The 17,487-nt window shown below is 33.0% G+C and overlaps 1 protein-coding gene across 1 annotated transcript; it reads left to right on the top strand.

Annotated features, from left to right (window-relative positions):
- Positions 1-8,051: 8,051 nt before the first annotated feature.
- Positions 8,052-10,433, top strand: LOC115880551. Its single transcript, XM_030897781.1, has 3 exons — positions 8,052-9,648; positions 9,758-9,929; positions 10,084-10,433. The coding sequence occupies exons 2-3, from the start codon at positions 9,804-9,806 to the stop codon at positions 10,414-10,416; spliced, it is 459 nt and encodes a 152-aa protein (XP_030753641.1). The 5' UTR covers positions 8,052-9,648; positions 9,758-9,803; the 3' UTR covers positions 10,417-10,433.
- Positions 10,434-17,487: the final 7,054 nt, after the last annotated feature.

The following is a 17,487-nucleotide window of genomic DNA, read 5'->3' as shown; positions in this document are numbered from 1 at the left end:
ATATTATTTTTGGCCAAATCTTTTAGTTTTTTCCTGTATTTTATCTGATTTTTAGCATAATTTTTCAAATAATTTTGTTTTAAATTTTCATTTTCATAAATCTTTTTTCTGTAATTCGAAACACAGGCTTTGATTTTTTGTTTGCGTTCGAAACTATTTTTCCCGTCCTAAAATATAATTTTTGTTTACTAACGGGACAAAAATTAATTTTAAAAAACTACAAAGCTAGAACCTTTAAAAAAGAAACAGTTAAAACATTAGAATTTGTTCACACAAAACTTATATTTTTTATCTTATGTAAAAACCTCTTGGCTTGAAGTATCGCTATATATCAATTTATTGTATATTTTGTTTACTAACGGGACATAAAATTTAGATATACTTATAATATTTTATCACAAAATATACTTACTTGGAAAGAGTAACAACACAATAATTCTATCACTCAAACAGAAGCGCAAAGAAAACTGACAGCGTTAGCGCATTGCTCAGCTTTTTATCCATAGCTACCTTGATAAAACAAAGCGATTTTTGGAATTTCACTGTGAAAACCAAAACTATTTTGTTCTGACTATTTTCAAGGAGCACTAGATTAGAAAGTTAAGTTATTCTAGTTTTGTTATGTACTATAGGCATTATACTACAAATAAAAGTACAAATATTTTAAAAAATGTCTCATTTTAAAATTAACAAAAAAATGTATTGTTTGTGGAATCGCCCAACAGTAGTTTTTCAGACGTATATTTCCAATAGAATTTATGACAATTTTTACAATAACTTAGTATTATAAGTAGTACATTGCGGAAATTTTAATAATGGTGTTATTATACTTTTAATGTAATCCAAAGATATTTTTGATGAAAATATTTTTTTATTGTGAATTTGGAAAAACTCCTCATGGCTATGCAAAACTTTGTTAAAAGTTATATATTCAAATAAAACTATATTAGTAATTTCATCTTTTGGAAACCCAAAACTGCCTTTAGTAAGGTTTTTTATAAGTAAATTTTGTTCAATATCAGTGTTGTCTGAAAATGTTAAATTATTTTAGGGACATTAATGACTGAATCTTAAGTTTCTTTTCGCCTTCATATAAATGTCGAACACAACTACTGTACTGACTCCCCAGCTAACTGTTTATATTTTCCAAACCTATTTTCAAGAGGATCAGTTTGCAAGTTCTCTAGTAAAACATACCTCATATTTTACTCATTAAAACAATATCTTATTACTTCAAGCTCAACCTGTTACTCAACTCAAATTAATAACTTTAATATTGAACACAGATAAAAGTTAGACATTTTTTATTATTTTCATCGCATTTCAAAGAATTTAGTAAATAACAAGCATGACTAATAATTTGATCAGTATTACTATTTACTATTAGCTTTGTAAAACTAGTGAATCAAATAATAAAGTATCAATTTTTTTATAATAAATCTTTCAAATGGTGTTTTTAGTTCATTTACCTGGACTGTAGTATTTTGGCCATAAAATAGATTTCTAATTTCAGATCTAAATATCCTATGTATTTAATAATTAAAAAAAGCCGGATTTTTCATCTGTATATGTGATAAACCAAAGTATACTTTCCTTATCAAAATGGTGATCACACATGCTGTATTTTGTCACCACAAATTCATCACGATGAATAGCTTGGAGCCACTATTTCTGAATATTCCTATAATTAGGAAAGCGAAAAACGTGGTATTTGAGGTTAGGCCGTAATTTACAGCGCGGCACGGAACACTATAAGGCATTATACCTTTTAAATTGTATAATTGCACACACTTATAATCACTTTATAGTTTAAACACCTCTTTTTACAGATTTATAACTTTTTTCACCCTTCTATTATCGATTATAATTACTACTTACCACGTCCGCACACCTACCGATAAATCGGTGACTGTCTGCGGCAATACCACTCCGCTCTCCGCTACGCGCTACGACAGGCGCCGCCGCACGGCGCCGTCGCCCCGGTATAGGGGGCGTAAAATATCGATTCTATTTTTTTATTCTTTTTTTTCTCATATTATACACTATTGTGAACTTAAAATATTCCTTTATTAAATGTGATTGATAAAAAGTGAGAGATAAACATTTATTGACTGGTATAATTTTATCCGTCTTCATTAAAACTATTTTTATATACTATAATATTTTTAAAAACTCGGAAAAAGACATTTTAAAACTTCGAAATATATCTGGCGAGTGTAAAAAGATCCACAATTTGAACTTTTATCAGGTAATTATCAACGCTGCTAAATAGAGTTGGGCCTCCAGTTGGTGACGTCACGAGATTTTTTCGTCACAGCTGTCCGGCCTTGTTATTACGGTGGTTACGGAAGAAGTCGGTCGGTTCGAATTGTTACAAGACCTTGGGGGTGGTGAACCAGCATGCTCATCGATTTAGCTGTTATCCTCTTCCTGCAAATAATAAAAATAAGCTTATTTATTATATTATTTTAGTTAACTTATCATACATATTTATTTTTGTAAATGATAATATGTATATATTGTAAATAATAATCTCCATCAAAATTATTTGACAATCCATAAATAGTTTTTGAATTAACTATTGATGAAATCTGGTTCTTTAAATATTCTTCTGACTTGGTGATCCACCACCTGTACATACCAGCAGTGGGACTCCGTGTTATATAGAAATCTATAATAGTGTCAAGAAAAATGGCGCATCCGCCAGAAATTAAAAATGTATTACTGGTTGCCTGCACAACCGCAACGTATCCGCCAGAAATTAAAAGACTTTTTCAGGCGCCATCTTTTAGTCAAGTCGAGAAGTAAGGGAATCAGACAATAGAATTGTCTGGTATGAAGAAGTACGCTTTCCGAGAATTGGGGAAATTTCGAGAAGCAGTCAATAGAGTATATAAGCCGGAGCCATCGACAACTGAGACAGTTTTTTTTAAAATTTGAATATACCGCGTGGAAATTGAAAATCGGACAATTTGGTGAAGGAATCTTATAAATAGTTAGTTTGTTGTGTGTTATAAGTTAGTAATTGTGTATAAAGTGAGAAAATAAATTCGTTAAGTATTTTATCGTGAGTTTAAATTAGTGGACCCACGGAATCCGTAACAATAGTATTCTATTATCCCTTTCTATCGGAGGACGGCGATAGTAGAGTTTATTAGCACTCTGTGCCGATATCGTTTTTGTTCGGCTGTTTTCGCGTATTTTTCGCTAGCGATCCTATTAATCCTACAAACGTTAGCAACTGAAGCGCCTGATACAAATTTTGGTGTTATTTTCGTCTTTGTTTATCGCACATTTAGATAATGTGGAAACATACTCCGACGGGTAAACAGAGAACGCATAGAACGTTTGTTTACATGATAGATAACCTAACCAAAAATTAGTTTAAATATTAAAACATCTTCAGTAAAAAAATTAAGAATCTTTATTATATGATTTTGATTAGCAAAATGGGGGTAAGGACCGAACATTGGAACTTACTGTTAAACATTTGCGAGAACAATCCGGCATTAATAACAAATAAATTTAATGGTACTGAAGGAATGCAATGCCTTATGGCAAAGTGTTTCGGTACAATTGAATAGTTTAGGATATGGTGAAAAAATCGTGGATGGTTGGCGAAAAGTAAGTAAGTATGTTATTATCTTGTCACAGACCTTTATTAATCTGGAAATAAGTTATAAATTAAGTGGTAAGGGTAATATCACAAACTTATATTTATTTTCAGACGCTTACTGATTTACTGATTGGAAATGCAAAACAAAATCAAAGGCTTCTGCCATAAAAATGGAGCAGCCATGAACTGGTGGTGGTCCCCTCAGGATCCTCCATTAACAACATTAGAGGCAATTTACGGTGACGAGATAGTGCCCGAGTTAGGATTTGGTTAGTTGAAAAAAGTCACAAAGGCATTTACATTATCATGTTCTTTAAGTTGTTTGTTAATTGGTGTTGGTTATACGTTGAAATTCTCAAAAATATGGAGACTGATGCACCATCCACCAGTGCCACACGAACTCCCAGTGTAAAAAGAAAGTTAGAATACAAAAGCACTCATTCAGAAAGGTGCTATTCAGGCTAGCTCAATCGGCGACATCGACAGTTGAATTATTTGAAGGCCGTTCATGTTTATTGTGTGTTTATTTCATAATTATTACCATATTATATATATTTTTTAAACAAAATATTGTTTATTTGGTACAGAAACAAATTATAATCTTCTAGCCTTTCCTCTTCTCCTGCTGCCATGGTATTTATTATGTTAATTGGCAACATATTTAAATAACTCTCACACAAAATAGAGTTGTCAACAACTCAAAAACATAAACAACAACAAACAAAACCTTAGATTAGCAAATTCCTCTGAGAAAAAATAGGTAACTTAATCTAATAACCTTAAAAATGTCAAATATATTCTGAATACGCGTGCGCTACGTAGAATTCGATACCAATTGAAATGTAGAAATCAAGCGACCAAAATAATCGCATCTTATCGATATCGTTGCCGCACGGAGAGCCGATCCTATAGAATTCTGACGATATGTAGAATTCTACATGACACAGAGTCCCACTGCAGTACTTTTTTCTCGTCAGCAACTTGCTTTCGAACATTCTTTTTCAAGTTTTCATATAATTTTCTTTTGTTCTAGATACTCCTTCAAGTGATTTTGAGTTAAAAATATTGGATATTTTATGCCAGGCAGCATCTTTCTCACGCCATGTGACGGCATCGGTTTTTTTGTTTTCTACAATATTCTTATAACTTTGAACAATGTTTAAAAGCAACGTTTTTTTCTGTTAGCGAATAATTCACTTTCTTTTATTCGTTCATTTCAATAAATTTACTAAAATCTTTGCTAAACAAACCTAAACACAACTTCAAAATTATTATAAACGTGTTATAAACCCAAACAAGAAATCTGTCACTGTCAACATCGTGCCAAATGACAAATTATCCTCACAATGTACCCACGACAAAAATATAAAATAACCTATATATTTTCTATGTTGCCGATAATTTCCTCCATTTTTCTAAGCCGAACATATTCGGAGCTTTTGCAAAACAATCTCACCTGAAGGGCGACCCTCAGTTCTAGCAGCGTTTGAACAAGTGGAGGACATAGGCGGAAGTGGTGCACGTGGCCATAAGCGAATCCTAAGTGGTTCCTGGAGCTTCATCAAAGTTCGTATTTGTATTTGTATCCGTATCAGAATCAGACATCTGTTGTGATTGTGAAGCATGTAAAGCTAGCGGTGCATTATCTTTTAATACATTTACACAATGTATACAAAGACATTTTTTTTTGTTCAACAACTAATTCAATAATTTATCCTTTGAGCTCAGTATCCATTTCTTAACTTCAGTATCCATTTCTTAACTTCAGTATCCATTTCTTAACTTCACTGTCAGATCAAATCAGATGTTTTTGGATTTATTTATCCTTTGTTTTGGTTATTGAAATTTTATAATTATCAGATAAAATTTCGTAGTTAAATTGGTTATTTTTGATGTGGATCGCAGTGTGCAATTTGTTCATTTAATTGTGGAATTTCTGAGTTAAGTTCGTTCATTGACCGGATATGAAATATGGCTGTCGAAAAATAGTCTAGAACATCGGTTTTTATTTATGCCTTTTTGTGAGTTGGACTAGTCAAGATATATAGTTCTCTATCTATATTCTGGAGGGAGATTTCCGGTAGAAATCTGATTTTGTTAAGGAAATCGAATCCTTGCATCACTTCTTGTGTACTCCCCGACCGAGAATATCGTCGTGAAGAGCTGGCTGCCGTTTCGTGAAGCATTCCCTGTTGGTGAATAGCAGGTCTTCATGAGAAGGATTAAGGCTTCCGAAATATATTTGGTCAGAGACGTGGTTGGATTTTGTTGAATTTGTATGGACCACCGACCAAATTTCCGTCAAGGGATTAAATAGCCGAATTTTCCGACCGATATTCCGATTCCGCGTGCCCAAGAAGTCCCCGAATAGTTCCAAGGTATGCTATAATTCTTCTGCCTATTCTAAGTCAATGCTCAACTGATTTTTATTCGTATTGTTGACTGGTTTTCGACTTTTCCACGCCCACGTGGTGTAGAAAGATTAGTTGAGTGTTATCTTTCTTAAGTCTTATTTGGTTGTTCGTAATTGTAGAGCAAGAAGACCGACCCAGACCGTACAGCACAGAACAGTCCAGAATTCCATCCGTTCCTGTTGCCCGTATGTAGAGTTACCCGTTGGACATCATAAACCCTCGTTGAGGTAAAGTTCAGATTTGATTAGTCCTTCTTTATTACCTTTATTAACTCCTACACGTTGTGCTAGTCCTTGTTCTATAATTGAGGCTCTTTTCTAAGACAACCAATGTTATTTAGGGTTTTTTATGTTCACCATTTGAAATCTCAACACCTACCTTTCACCTGTACCTCTGCTGACATCCGTGGGCTCCAGTGACAGTACACCGAGCTGCTGTACACCGCCTTAGCAAGCCTGTAGCTATACGCCGTAGCTCAGCCGGAGGAAGTTTTCAAGTATATCACATCGAGTAGAGTAAGACTGTTTAGATATTTGTATAATTTTAGATTTGATTTATGGGTATAAACCACCCTGATTGTATCTAGTATTAAGTTAGATAATGGGGTTTGACATCATAGGTTTAGTTATTTCTGACTTGATTTATATTTTATTCTACTTTTCAACGTTTATTCATTTCCATTTCTTTAAATATTAACTTTTGATATTTTAATAAATTGCTTAAATATTTTTAGTAGTATTATTTACAGTCTAGTCTCAGAGTTAAGTTAGAGTCACTTAAGTTCAAATAATTATAGTGAGATTTGAAGTTCATGATAGTTGCACTCAACAGTTCGACGTTAGTGTTGAAGTCTACTTAATAGTAACATCTTTTATGCCGAGTTCATAGAGTATAATCTCGTGGCTCGTCCTTTTATTAATATCTTTGAACCCCGACCACCCGGCTGTTAAAATAAAAAAGCTAGTGGCCTCTATGCAACTCATTCAGATTAAGTAAACTTTGTGTTTTATTGAACTTCGAATTAGAAAGGGCGTGGCAATGTGTATCAATTTTAATTCCCAATTAAGATACATTATCACATTCAGGAATAATAATATCTGTATTGTCAATTTTAAGATAACCAAAGTCTGGTAGTCTATCTGCATATGTTGTAAATGGAAGAAAGTAAGTGTTTTTTGTATTTAATGTAAGCATTCTTCTTCTTACAGTGCCATACTCTATATAGAGCGTCGGCTACCTCTCGCATGTACTTGTGATGTGTGTCATCAGTGTTTCACAAGTACACCTATTGTATATACCAACGTAAGCCTATTGTATTGAAAACAACTGAGAAATCTCGTTCTGTCTTGTGTTTTAACTCTTTCCAAGTGTCTTCTGTATAGAGGACAACAGTATCATCTGCATAACTTATTATTTGTCCCTGTGTTTCGAGGTATAACAGATCATTTATGTAGATTGTAAATAAAAGCAGCCCAAGCACAGTTCCCTGCGTGTATTTTTTTTACCATTTCGTAATACTTCGGAAGCAGTTTTGTAGAAAAATATGTTCGACTAGGAGTTACGTATTTTGGACAAACAACCTTTATGAATTTCTGGAAACCACTACTCTCAACTAAACTAAAAGGAAGAGATTCCAGGCAAAGCATTTCTAGTATAGCTTTATGAATAAGTCTTGCTTTTATGCTTTATGTATAAGTTTCTTGGTCTCGTTGACCCTGTTGATTACTACTTATTATTACTAATTACTAATTACTTATCAGACTTATCAGACGTATCAGAATTAAGAATTGTTTCTATTTCTTGCATTTGATTATCTTGAGAATCGTGATCATCACAATCACTATTAGGATTTTTTTTATTTTTGTCACTGATTGATACTAATTTAGATTTACCTTTAGTTGTTCCTAAAACAATAATAATTTGTGTATAGTTTCTATCGGGACCGGTCGACTATCCGGAAACACGATTTTGAGAAAAAAAATTTTTTGATTTTCAAATAGTGGTTTTGAACAAAAAAAAATGCGGATTATTCAGTATTTTTTACAAAAAAATAGAAAAAACCTACAAATATGACCTCACTTTTCCCCTTTATGAAGGACATATTATTTACTTTCAGCGTATCATACGTTCGCCATGTTGCCACGTCTAACAAAAAAACTGGAAGTACAGAAAAATTATTTAATATTAACTTCAAATAAAAAACTACATTTAATAGTGTTACTGGAAATATCCGATTTTAAAAAGAAAGAATGATCCTCTTCCCAACCTTTGACACAGATCAATGAATAATATCTCTTCTTATCAACTTCATATCACTATCGCTACCACAACATGTGGAATTACTAATTAAATAGCCTGAAATCAGGTATTTTCTGTAACAACACTAACAAAACAAAAATGAAAGGCCTTAATATAATACCATTATACTCTATATTTTAATCAATAATAACAAAACAAGAATGAAAGACTTAATCTAACCACCTACTCATTTTATTAATCTTCACCCTGGAACTTGCACCAATTCAACCAATTAACCGAACCTAATATACTTCAGCCTAAACCTCACCCAAACCCAATCTAATCAAAACCTCAATATTTTTCTGCAATTTGATTTGTAAATTAAGTATTCTTTAGGAGGCTGTCCTCCCAAAAACTTGCCTCCACATAAACATGTCAACTTACTCGGTTATAAAAGGAGAGGACATAACCCCCAACAGTCTTATAGGTCCTCCACCTCATTGGTGCAAGTTCCAATATGTGGATCAACAAAATAACGGGAATGGTTCACAGTTCTATGGGTATATCCTAAATTTTGCGCATTACCATATACCCTCCACTCGTCTGCCCAAATCTCCGATACTTGTCGCACTATTTGCAGAATGACTCCTTCCAGAGCAGCTGCTCTGCGATTTTGGATAAGCCTAATATAACCTTTTTGACTGTAACATTGTATATGCCTATTAACCACTGTTCTCTCACCAATCTGCCTCTATTATATTTTCGTTTGGTCAACACTGACTCATCAATTTGAACCACTAAACCTGGCCCTCCTATACCAAATTACATATAAAAACAATAAAATAAGTAGAAATAAATCATTCTGATCTGGCTGTATTAATTTCCAACTCAGCAGTGGGACTCTGTATTCTATAGAATTCTATTAATCGTTTTATTTCTATATGACTCGCACTCCGTGATCAAAACGCTATCGCCTAGTGTCGATTGGTTCTGTCATTGAAAACGTATGAGGTGTCTAGACGTATCGTTTTCTGCAAATCGGCTTTTTTTAACCTCACTTTTATCATGAATAATGAATTGACCCTTGACCGTTTCTTTGTTTATATTACGTCATATTACGTTCAGACAGTTTATTTTGTGTTGACGCCGAGGACCGAGGAGAGTTAACATTGTTAAATTTGCTTTTCTTCCTTGAAAATGAGAGTTCGACAAGAACATTGGTCAATGTTGCTCGATATTTGCGAAAGAAATCCGGAATTAATCACTAACAAGTTTAACGGGCCCGAAGGAAAGGCAAAAGGCCATGCACTATGGCTGACAGTGACCCAGCAGCTTAATAGTTTAAGGTTTGGTGAAAAATCCAAAGAAGATTGGAGAAAAGTAGGTGATGTTAATTTAATTAAATCATAATTAATTCTTAAACAACTACATTATTGTTGAAGTTTAGTCTAGGTATGTGAATAACATTTAATCTGCATTTTACTTACAGGCACTCATAGATTGGAAAGTCCAAGGCAGCCAAATTAAATAAAGAAATGAAAGGAACTGGAGGGGGTCCAGCTCAATGCGTGCCTCTTTCGGAACTTGAAAATAGGCTGCTTAATCTTATGGAAACAGTGGCAGTTGAAGGAGATAATGTGGCCGAAATGGGCTTTGGACAAGTAAGTTTCTATAATTTTTGCAATATATTATTTTAGTGAATGCGGAAAGGCTAAACCTATAGTATTGAAGGTCTACATATCATATTACACCCTTGTTTTTATGCTTTTCAAAAGGTGTGCTTATGTACATTTAAATCGCAATATTTTGTTTAAGGTAACAGTGATTCAATTTCTAGAACCCAGCGTAGTTGTTGTGACACCTGAAGCTGCAGGTCGTTCTGAACTGATATCCTCAAGTTGTGGTCTGAAAAGACCAATGGAACCAAATCTTGACCATGATTATACTGCTGAGACCTCTGGTGGATCTTCACGTTCATCAAGTGCTGTCAAAAGACAGGTTAAATTTAAACCATCTCGGAGGATTAAACTACTCCGGGAAGGTGTTTGCAACAGGCTTATTGACTTGTCTGAGGAGACTTTAAATACCTTAAAATGTATTGAGGAAAATACTCGAGCTATTGCAGAAAGTTTTAAAGCCAAGCAATAAATTATAACTTATGGTTGTTAATTCAAATTTATTTTAATACTGTTTTTAGTTTTATTATCTTGCTTGTGACCAAATTTTGTTAAGAGTCATTAAAACACAGTTCTATAGCACAAATAATTTTCATGGCTGCTATTAGTCGTAGGAATTATTATTTGCAAGATTCTTCAACCAATAATGCTGCCAAAAATCAACTTGTCAATGTAGATTAGTTTTATTTTGTTCCTATATTTGTTTGGCACTGCAAACAATTATTTGAATCATTATTCAACTGCAAGTTGAATAATAATGTAGTTAAGTTTGTTAAAATCAAAAGTTTGTTGATTATTATTTAGTAGATTTTGTTGCCATATTTGTTGTAGGTATATTAGGTTTATTTCAGTTAATTTGCCAAAGTTTAGTACTTAACCACTTTTGTGATATAATAGTAACAAATGTGATAATGTACATTTGTATGCTAGTAAGCATAACAATTAATAGTGATGTACCTATTTTTAAGTTTATTTTTTGTAATAAAAACCTGGAAAATATTACCTTAATAATAAGAACTAACTAAAATATCTTTATTTTCTAAATATATAAAATCAACATTATGTACAAAAAAAATTAAAAAATTAATTTGTAAAATATCTTGCAATGATGTTTCTTCTTGTTAAATGTCCTTCCCTGTTTATTCTGGCATCATTATTGTGAACTCTAGCATCCCCAAGTTGATCTTGTGGTAGGGGCACATTTAAGTCCAACTCCAATCTAGCTACAACACATACATTATGTAAAATTGCACAGGCATTGGCAATATTTCCAACTTTTTCAGGAGAATACCTCAGTGTTCTTGACAAACACATAAATCTCCCCTTATATAGACCAATACACCTCTCTACACAATTCCTTGTCTGCACGTGTGCCACTGTATATCTGCCGTCTGGAGTTTCTGGATCAGCATTTTCTATTGGGGTCAGTAACCATGGTTCTAGTGGATAACCAGAGTCTCCTAGCAGCCAAGAATGTCTGTCACCTGTGAAACTAAAAGAAGTGAGTTTTTACCTCATAAAAATCATTAAACTAAAATACCTCTAAGATACCACGATTCCAGTTCATCTCTAACAAGTGAATGCCTCCAAATGTATGCATCATGGGTTGCTCCAGCGTAACGTGCATTTAAGTTTAATATTTTCAAATCGTAATCAACAAAACAAAAACCTAACAAAACAAAATAATAGTTGATAAAATAGAAATGTTTCGTCAATATACAATAATGTAATATTAATACTACCAAGATAATATAAGTGATAAATTATACTATTTATTTCTACGAGCACGTATAAACTTTAAAACTTAGAAATGTATCTATAATAAAGTAAATAAACTCACTATTTGTATGTTCTTTGAGTGGAAACCTTTTCTGTTTAAGTAGTTGTGTTCCTCTGCTGCAGGCCTCAATATTCTAATGTGTGTGCAATCCACTGCACCAATAACACCAGGGAAGTGAGTTGTTTGCATAAATCTAAGTTTAATCTGGTTTTTTTGCTGCTCAGTTCTTGGAAAACATATCCACCGTTCTGAATAAGTGTTAACAATCGCGGTGGTAACCTCCTCTATTGCCTTGGACATACTTTGCTGGGATATTGAAATATCAAAACTTCGCCCAATTACCCTCTGGAATGTGCCTGTAGCATAAAATTGTAGTACGCCAAAAAATTTTATCACTGGAGGTATCGATACGGGATTATTTGTTTGGTGCAGATGAGCTATGATTCCATTGAAGAGATATTCGGCCATATCTTTTGTTATTCTTGATAGAGTTCCTTGAACCTCGTGTCCTCGATTGAAAAAGGATCACTATCAGCCCTCATTACTCGCCGCTCAATATTTTCCAAACGAATATTTTCTCTTCTTTCCACTTCGTCAGCTACCAATATATTTGCCAAATTAATAGGCAACATCATTAAATCTTAAGACTTAAATACAAAGAAAAAATATATGTATTGTGTATATTTTTGTTTACATCAAATCAAAAATAGTCAAAAATTGAAAAAAATGATAATTGACTTTTAACCAGCTAGTGTAAACCACAGATCACCTCTGTAAACTACAAAATCCCTAAAAAATAACGAAATATTTTTAGATCGAATAGTATTTTATCGAAAACGCCCGAAGTATAGGCGATTGTAACACATAGTGCCCTTAAAGTCGACTATCGCTTTCGATGATAGAATTCGATGATAGAAAACGACATGTAGAAATCGATCTTGCACAGAGTCCCACTACAGTACATCTCTAAGGTATCTATGCTGTTGAACCACCATTTCTTTCCTCAAGCCCAATAACTCAGCAATACATCCTGTCCTCAAATCGCAAGCCCAAGTCCAAGGTAGTCGTAAGACCTGCCTTACAGGAACGTTCATTTTCTCAAAAAAGGATCCTGTTAACACAAAATAATGTTTGCGGCATTTTTATGTAAGATATTACTATCTCCTACACTGGCGAACCAAGCAGCGAAAATTTCTTTTTAATAAATCAATTTCCTGCAAATACAAAACTAAATCTTCATCTGATGTGGAAGTTATTTGAAGAATATCTTCGATACTGTTTATATCCATTTTAAAGAAACAAACTTGCAGGAAAAGACAAAAACGAAATAACTTCTAAAACACCTTCTTGTAACAACTTGACATTAGCAACATGGCTAAAAAAGAGAAGCGCCCGAGAAGAATCAGCCAATCCGTGATAATCACGTGAAATTAAAGGAGTACGTTCAAGAACACGAATCAGGTGATTCTGTAATATCGATCTATCTTTATCTAACTCACGTAAAATGACAGTAACAATTCTGTTGACGACCACTGCTGTTAAGATAAACACGTCCTCTTTAGAAATGGTTGCCTGCATTGCACAATGTTGTTTATAGATGTTGTTGCTTTAAAAATATATTTATATTTTTTTCTATGTAAACAAGTGAAGTTTTTTGAATTTTCCGCACCTAAATAAGTTTTAAAATTGCTAAATTGTCATTTTTGGTAAGAATCATCACTGTAAAACATCTCGTTTTTGTTTCCGGTTAGTCGACCGTAACCGCACGGAAAAAAATCATTTATATATTCAAGAACAATCATACACTTAAAATTTTACACTTTCTTTAAGGATAGTATTCTTTCCATGAGTACAACAAATATTTGGAACTATTTTACTTTTACACTTGCTTCTTAAATATAGTTATAGTCACTTTAAGTAATTTCAAGGTAATTTTAGCAATAATCCTACATTATTTGATGACATTGGTTTGAGGTTAGGGGGACTCTATTTTAATATGCATTATTTCTTATACATTGGTGGTAAACTAGGTATGTACGCGTTTGGAATGATTCAAATATGTTTTAACAATTTTTATTATCGTTTCTCGTTTTCAATTAGAGATGCCGCTGTTCAATATCTACTTATATTAGGAAATTACACAGTTTTATTGTATTTTCTTATTACGAAAAGCAAATAATTTGGTAGGTGATGTTTGGCTAATCTAATTTAAAAAGTATTAACCATATTCGGGGTTATTCTGGTGATATTTCAATATTCCATACCTATTGGAAATGGAAATTAAAATTTTTAGCATGTCCCAACTCTATTATATTCATGTATGTTACCGGGCAAACCCGATTTTAGGATAAACTAGTTTTTCTTAGGACGAATATTAACCGGGATCGAAAAACTATATAGTTTCTCAAAAATTCGGTAACGTGTTCCCTATGCTTTCGGAGGTTCGGGTTCGATCTTGTTAGAAACTCTTGTTTTGGTAAAATGCTTAATTTCCATTTATCCTTAATTTCATCATTTACAATAGGTATGGAATTTTGAAATATCACCAGAATAACCCGGAATATAGTTAATACATTTTTAAATTAGATTAGCCAAATATCACCTACCAATACTAAGTTTTTTTCATGGCTTTTCGGCTGCGCTGTGAATACGTGACTTCTGCCTTCTGCCAGCGACGCGCTCCCCGCCGGCGGCGATCAAGGTCGTGCGCTAAGACCCTTGTGCGCATCATTACGTCGTATGCTTTTCAATAAGAAAATACAGTAAAACTGTTCCAAATTTCCCAATATAGGTAGATATTGACAGCGGCATCGCTAATTAAAAACGAGAGACAGTAATAAAAATTGTTAAAACATAATTGAATCATTCCAAACGTACATACATATATAGTAGTATATAGTTTACCACCACTGGGGTATAAAGCATGCATATTAAAATGGAGTTACTAACCTCAACCAATGTCATCAAATACTGTAGGATTATTGCTAAACTTCTACCTTGAAACTTACCTTTTGGGGATCAAATCGTCATCTCCCATGCCTGAAGAAGGTCCTCCATTTTCACATATCAGTAGCAAAAACGATAACAAAAAAATTTATTATTTACAAAAACTACTTAGTTTGGCGCGTCTAGTAAAACTAACCTAAAAAGTAAGAAGAGAGGCTTTATTTTATAGTAGGTGATATTACACCTTGAATAAAGTAATTATTACATGTACACAAAGAATTTCTATACTTAATGCAATAATTTGCTAATTTACAAATAAGTATAAGTAGTACTAGAAACAAGATTTTATCTCGAATTCAAATTTCAATACTAGGTAAATCTTAAATAAAAGATACATTTTCTTAGCTTCTAAGGATAAGGTTTTCTTGAAAAGAAGTATAACTAGATTTGCGGAATGGGGAAAGTAGCATATCGTTGGTTCAAGATTAATAATCTTTAAGCCAGTTTAGCTTTTTTTCCGTGCATTTCTATCTATCTATAAATTTTGAAAATACTTGCCACATTTTGTTATTAAATTATGCCATCTTTTAAGATGTTTCGACAAATTTGAGGTATTAAATGATCTCTTGTTTACACCTCCACGTGAATAAGACTTTCCACAATACTTACATAAGGCTAAAGATTCTTTTCTTGAATCTTTAGTAAAATGTTTCCATATATTTTTTTGCAACATTGAAATCCAATAGTAATTCATAATCCTTGAACCTTTTGGTGTATAACAGTAAGAAATATTTTGTTGTCATATTAAAATGAAAACAACATGATACTAAGACACCTTATCGCATCAAAATGTCGTACGGCTTTCAAAACCCAACATGCCGCCCCTGTTTGCTTTCAAAACCTTTTAGTCCTTTCAAAAATCTATAACAAAACACTAAATCCTCCAATGTTCCTAAAATCTGGGATAATTAATGTTTCAAAAGAGTAGAACATACACGAGATTTACCTCTTATTAAAACCAATGGCGGTTTTACCGATACAACATCGACATATCCCGTATCACTACCCGTGTATCTGTAACTCTAATTACTCTTGTCCATCCGCTATTCATATGGAGTGTTACTCTTCTTTCACCAACACCATGTCATTAATCTTTGTAGAGGTCCGCTCTTATGCGCCACTTAGATCAAGTTGCTGTAAGTTACCCCAACTCCTGTTTGCCATGGTCTCGCACCTTTTTTGGACTTATATGCTGCGTGAAGCCACAATGGTCTCACACAATAAAAAATTGTATTTATGCTCTTGAGACTGAGTTGGTCTCGTATAGGACGGTTTAAATGCATGGGACGGCGATGAAGGTGGCCGAAATTTATCCAAAACCACTCATGGCCTTTAAATTACAGAGACCAATGTGGTTTCATATGGCTATCACTTTTACATGCAGTAACACAAAAATGCTATACTTTTTAAAACATCTTTACAATGTTCTTTTTTCGAGCTTTCAAAGTAGAAAATTCTTCAAAATTTAATAAAGACAAAAGATCATTCTCAATACTCATTAAAGCTAAATGGGCTAATCTTGGCTTCACCCATATTAGTTGTATTTGTTTTTATAAATGTGAGTTTTGAAAATGTTTTGTACCATTTTAGTTCGTACTAGTGTTCATAGAAAGAAGTTTTGCAAATTAAATATCTCTTTTAAACAATAAATTTGCCGTTTCAAGCAAATTTTGCCATTAAAATTTATGGTAACATTTTGCGATTTGGTTATGCATGAAAATGGTTTTATTTTTTACGCGAAAACGGTGCGTCGGACAAAAAAAGTCAAGAAATAAAAAATATTCGTTGTAAATTGAATGGGGATTTCAAAAATAATATTAATTTTATTTAAAAAGTAGTGGCGTACCATTCAATGCGAATGGCAATAGAGACTCTATAGATATAAAAAGACTCAAAAGACCTTTAAAACAAAGTGCGAGCATTTTTCGAGTTATTTATTTTACAAGCAAAAAACCCGGGTGTTTTCGGTGGGCCACCCTGTATAGGTATTAAAAAATGTCGATTTGTGTTTTAAAGTCTTACACCCTTTATTTTGAAAACGACGCACTTCCGACCATTAGTATCCCGTTTCAAAACGTTTATTTTTGGCGAGATCTACCAATCCTTACGTATTGGCATAATAGTTTCGGAACACTGTATAGTATTGAAAAATGTTGCTTAAAATGAGGCTTTAAAACTCTTTAAACATCAACATCTCTCATTAATACTAACTATTGTTTAGAAATTTTCAAAATTGGAGAAGTTCTCGAATTTTTTTATATTTTATGAGCATACCAAATTCTTTTTCATTTTTCGTAAATTTGCCACTCCTTAATAGTAAAATTATATAAATGATCATATCAAGTAAATGCGTAATAAGGCTAAAACTGATTCTACCTTACGTTTAGCAGATCCACTAAGATATTTTTCTGCTACAAGACATTTTTTTTAAAATACTGGTATACCTACATACTACACAATGAAAAACGTATTATTGTTCTTGTTTTCTTAAATCTATTATTCGCAATCGCTTACTTCATAGATGCGCTGTACAAAAATAACAATAATCAAATAGAATAAAAAAAGGAATCTAATAATCTGAGTAATTCCCTAGCGTTTTCGGCTTTTGGTAATGCATCCATCAAGAAAAATTAAAAAAAAAGAACGAGCCATTGTCTATGCAGCACTCTTGATATTTTTTGTGAAAGTGTGTTACCTGCTAAAAAAGAAAAGAAGAAGAGTCTGTTTTGACATTATGAGAATAACAAGTCGTCTGTT

This window comes from Sitophilus oryzae, unplaced genomic scaffold (assembly GCF_002938485.1).
Source record: "Sitophilus oryzae breed Bouriz unplaced genomic scaffold, Soryzae_2.0 scaffold_1625_pilon_pilon, whole genome shotgun sequence".
In the NCBI taxonomy this organism is placed as follows: domain Eukaryota; kingdom Metazoa; phylum Arthropoda; class Insecta; order Coleoptera; family Curculionidae; genus Sitophilus; species Sitophilus oryzae.
The sequence above is the reverse complement of the archived record's forward strand: the minus strand, read 5'-3'. Positions and strand labels throughout refer to the sequence as shown.

Excerpts from the sequence above, each read along its gene's own strand:
- LOC115880551 (XM_030897781.1), top strand. The coding sequence starts at position 9,804 with ATGAAAGGAACTGGAGGGGGTCCAGCTCAATGCGTGCCTCTTTCGGAA. Across the intron at positions 9,930-10,083 it reads CCGAAATGGGCTTTGGACAA|GTAACAGTGATTCAATTTCT; the intron begins GTAAGTTTCTAT and ends ATTTTGTTTAAG.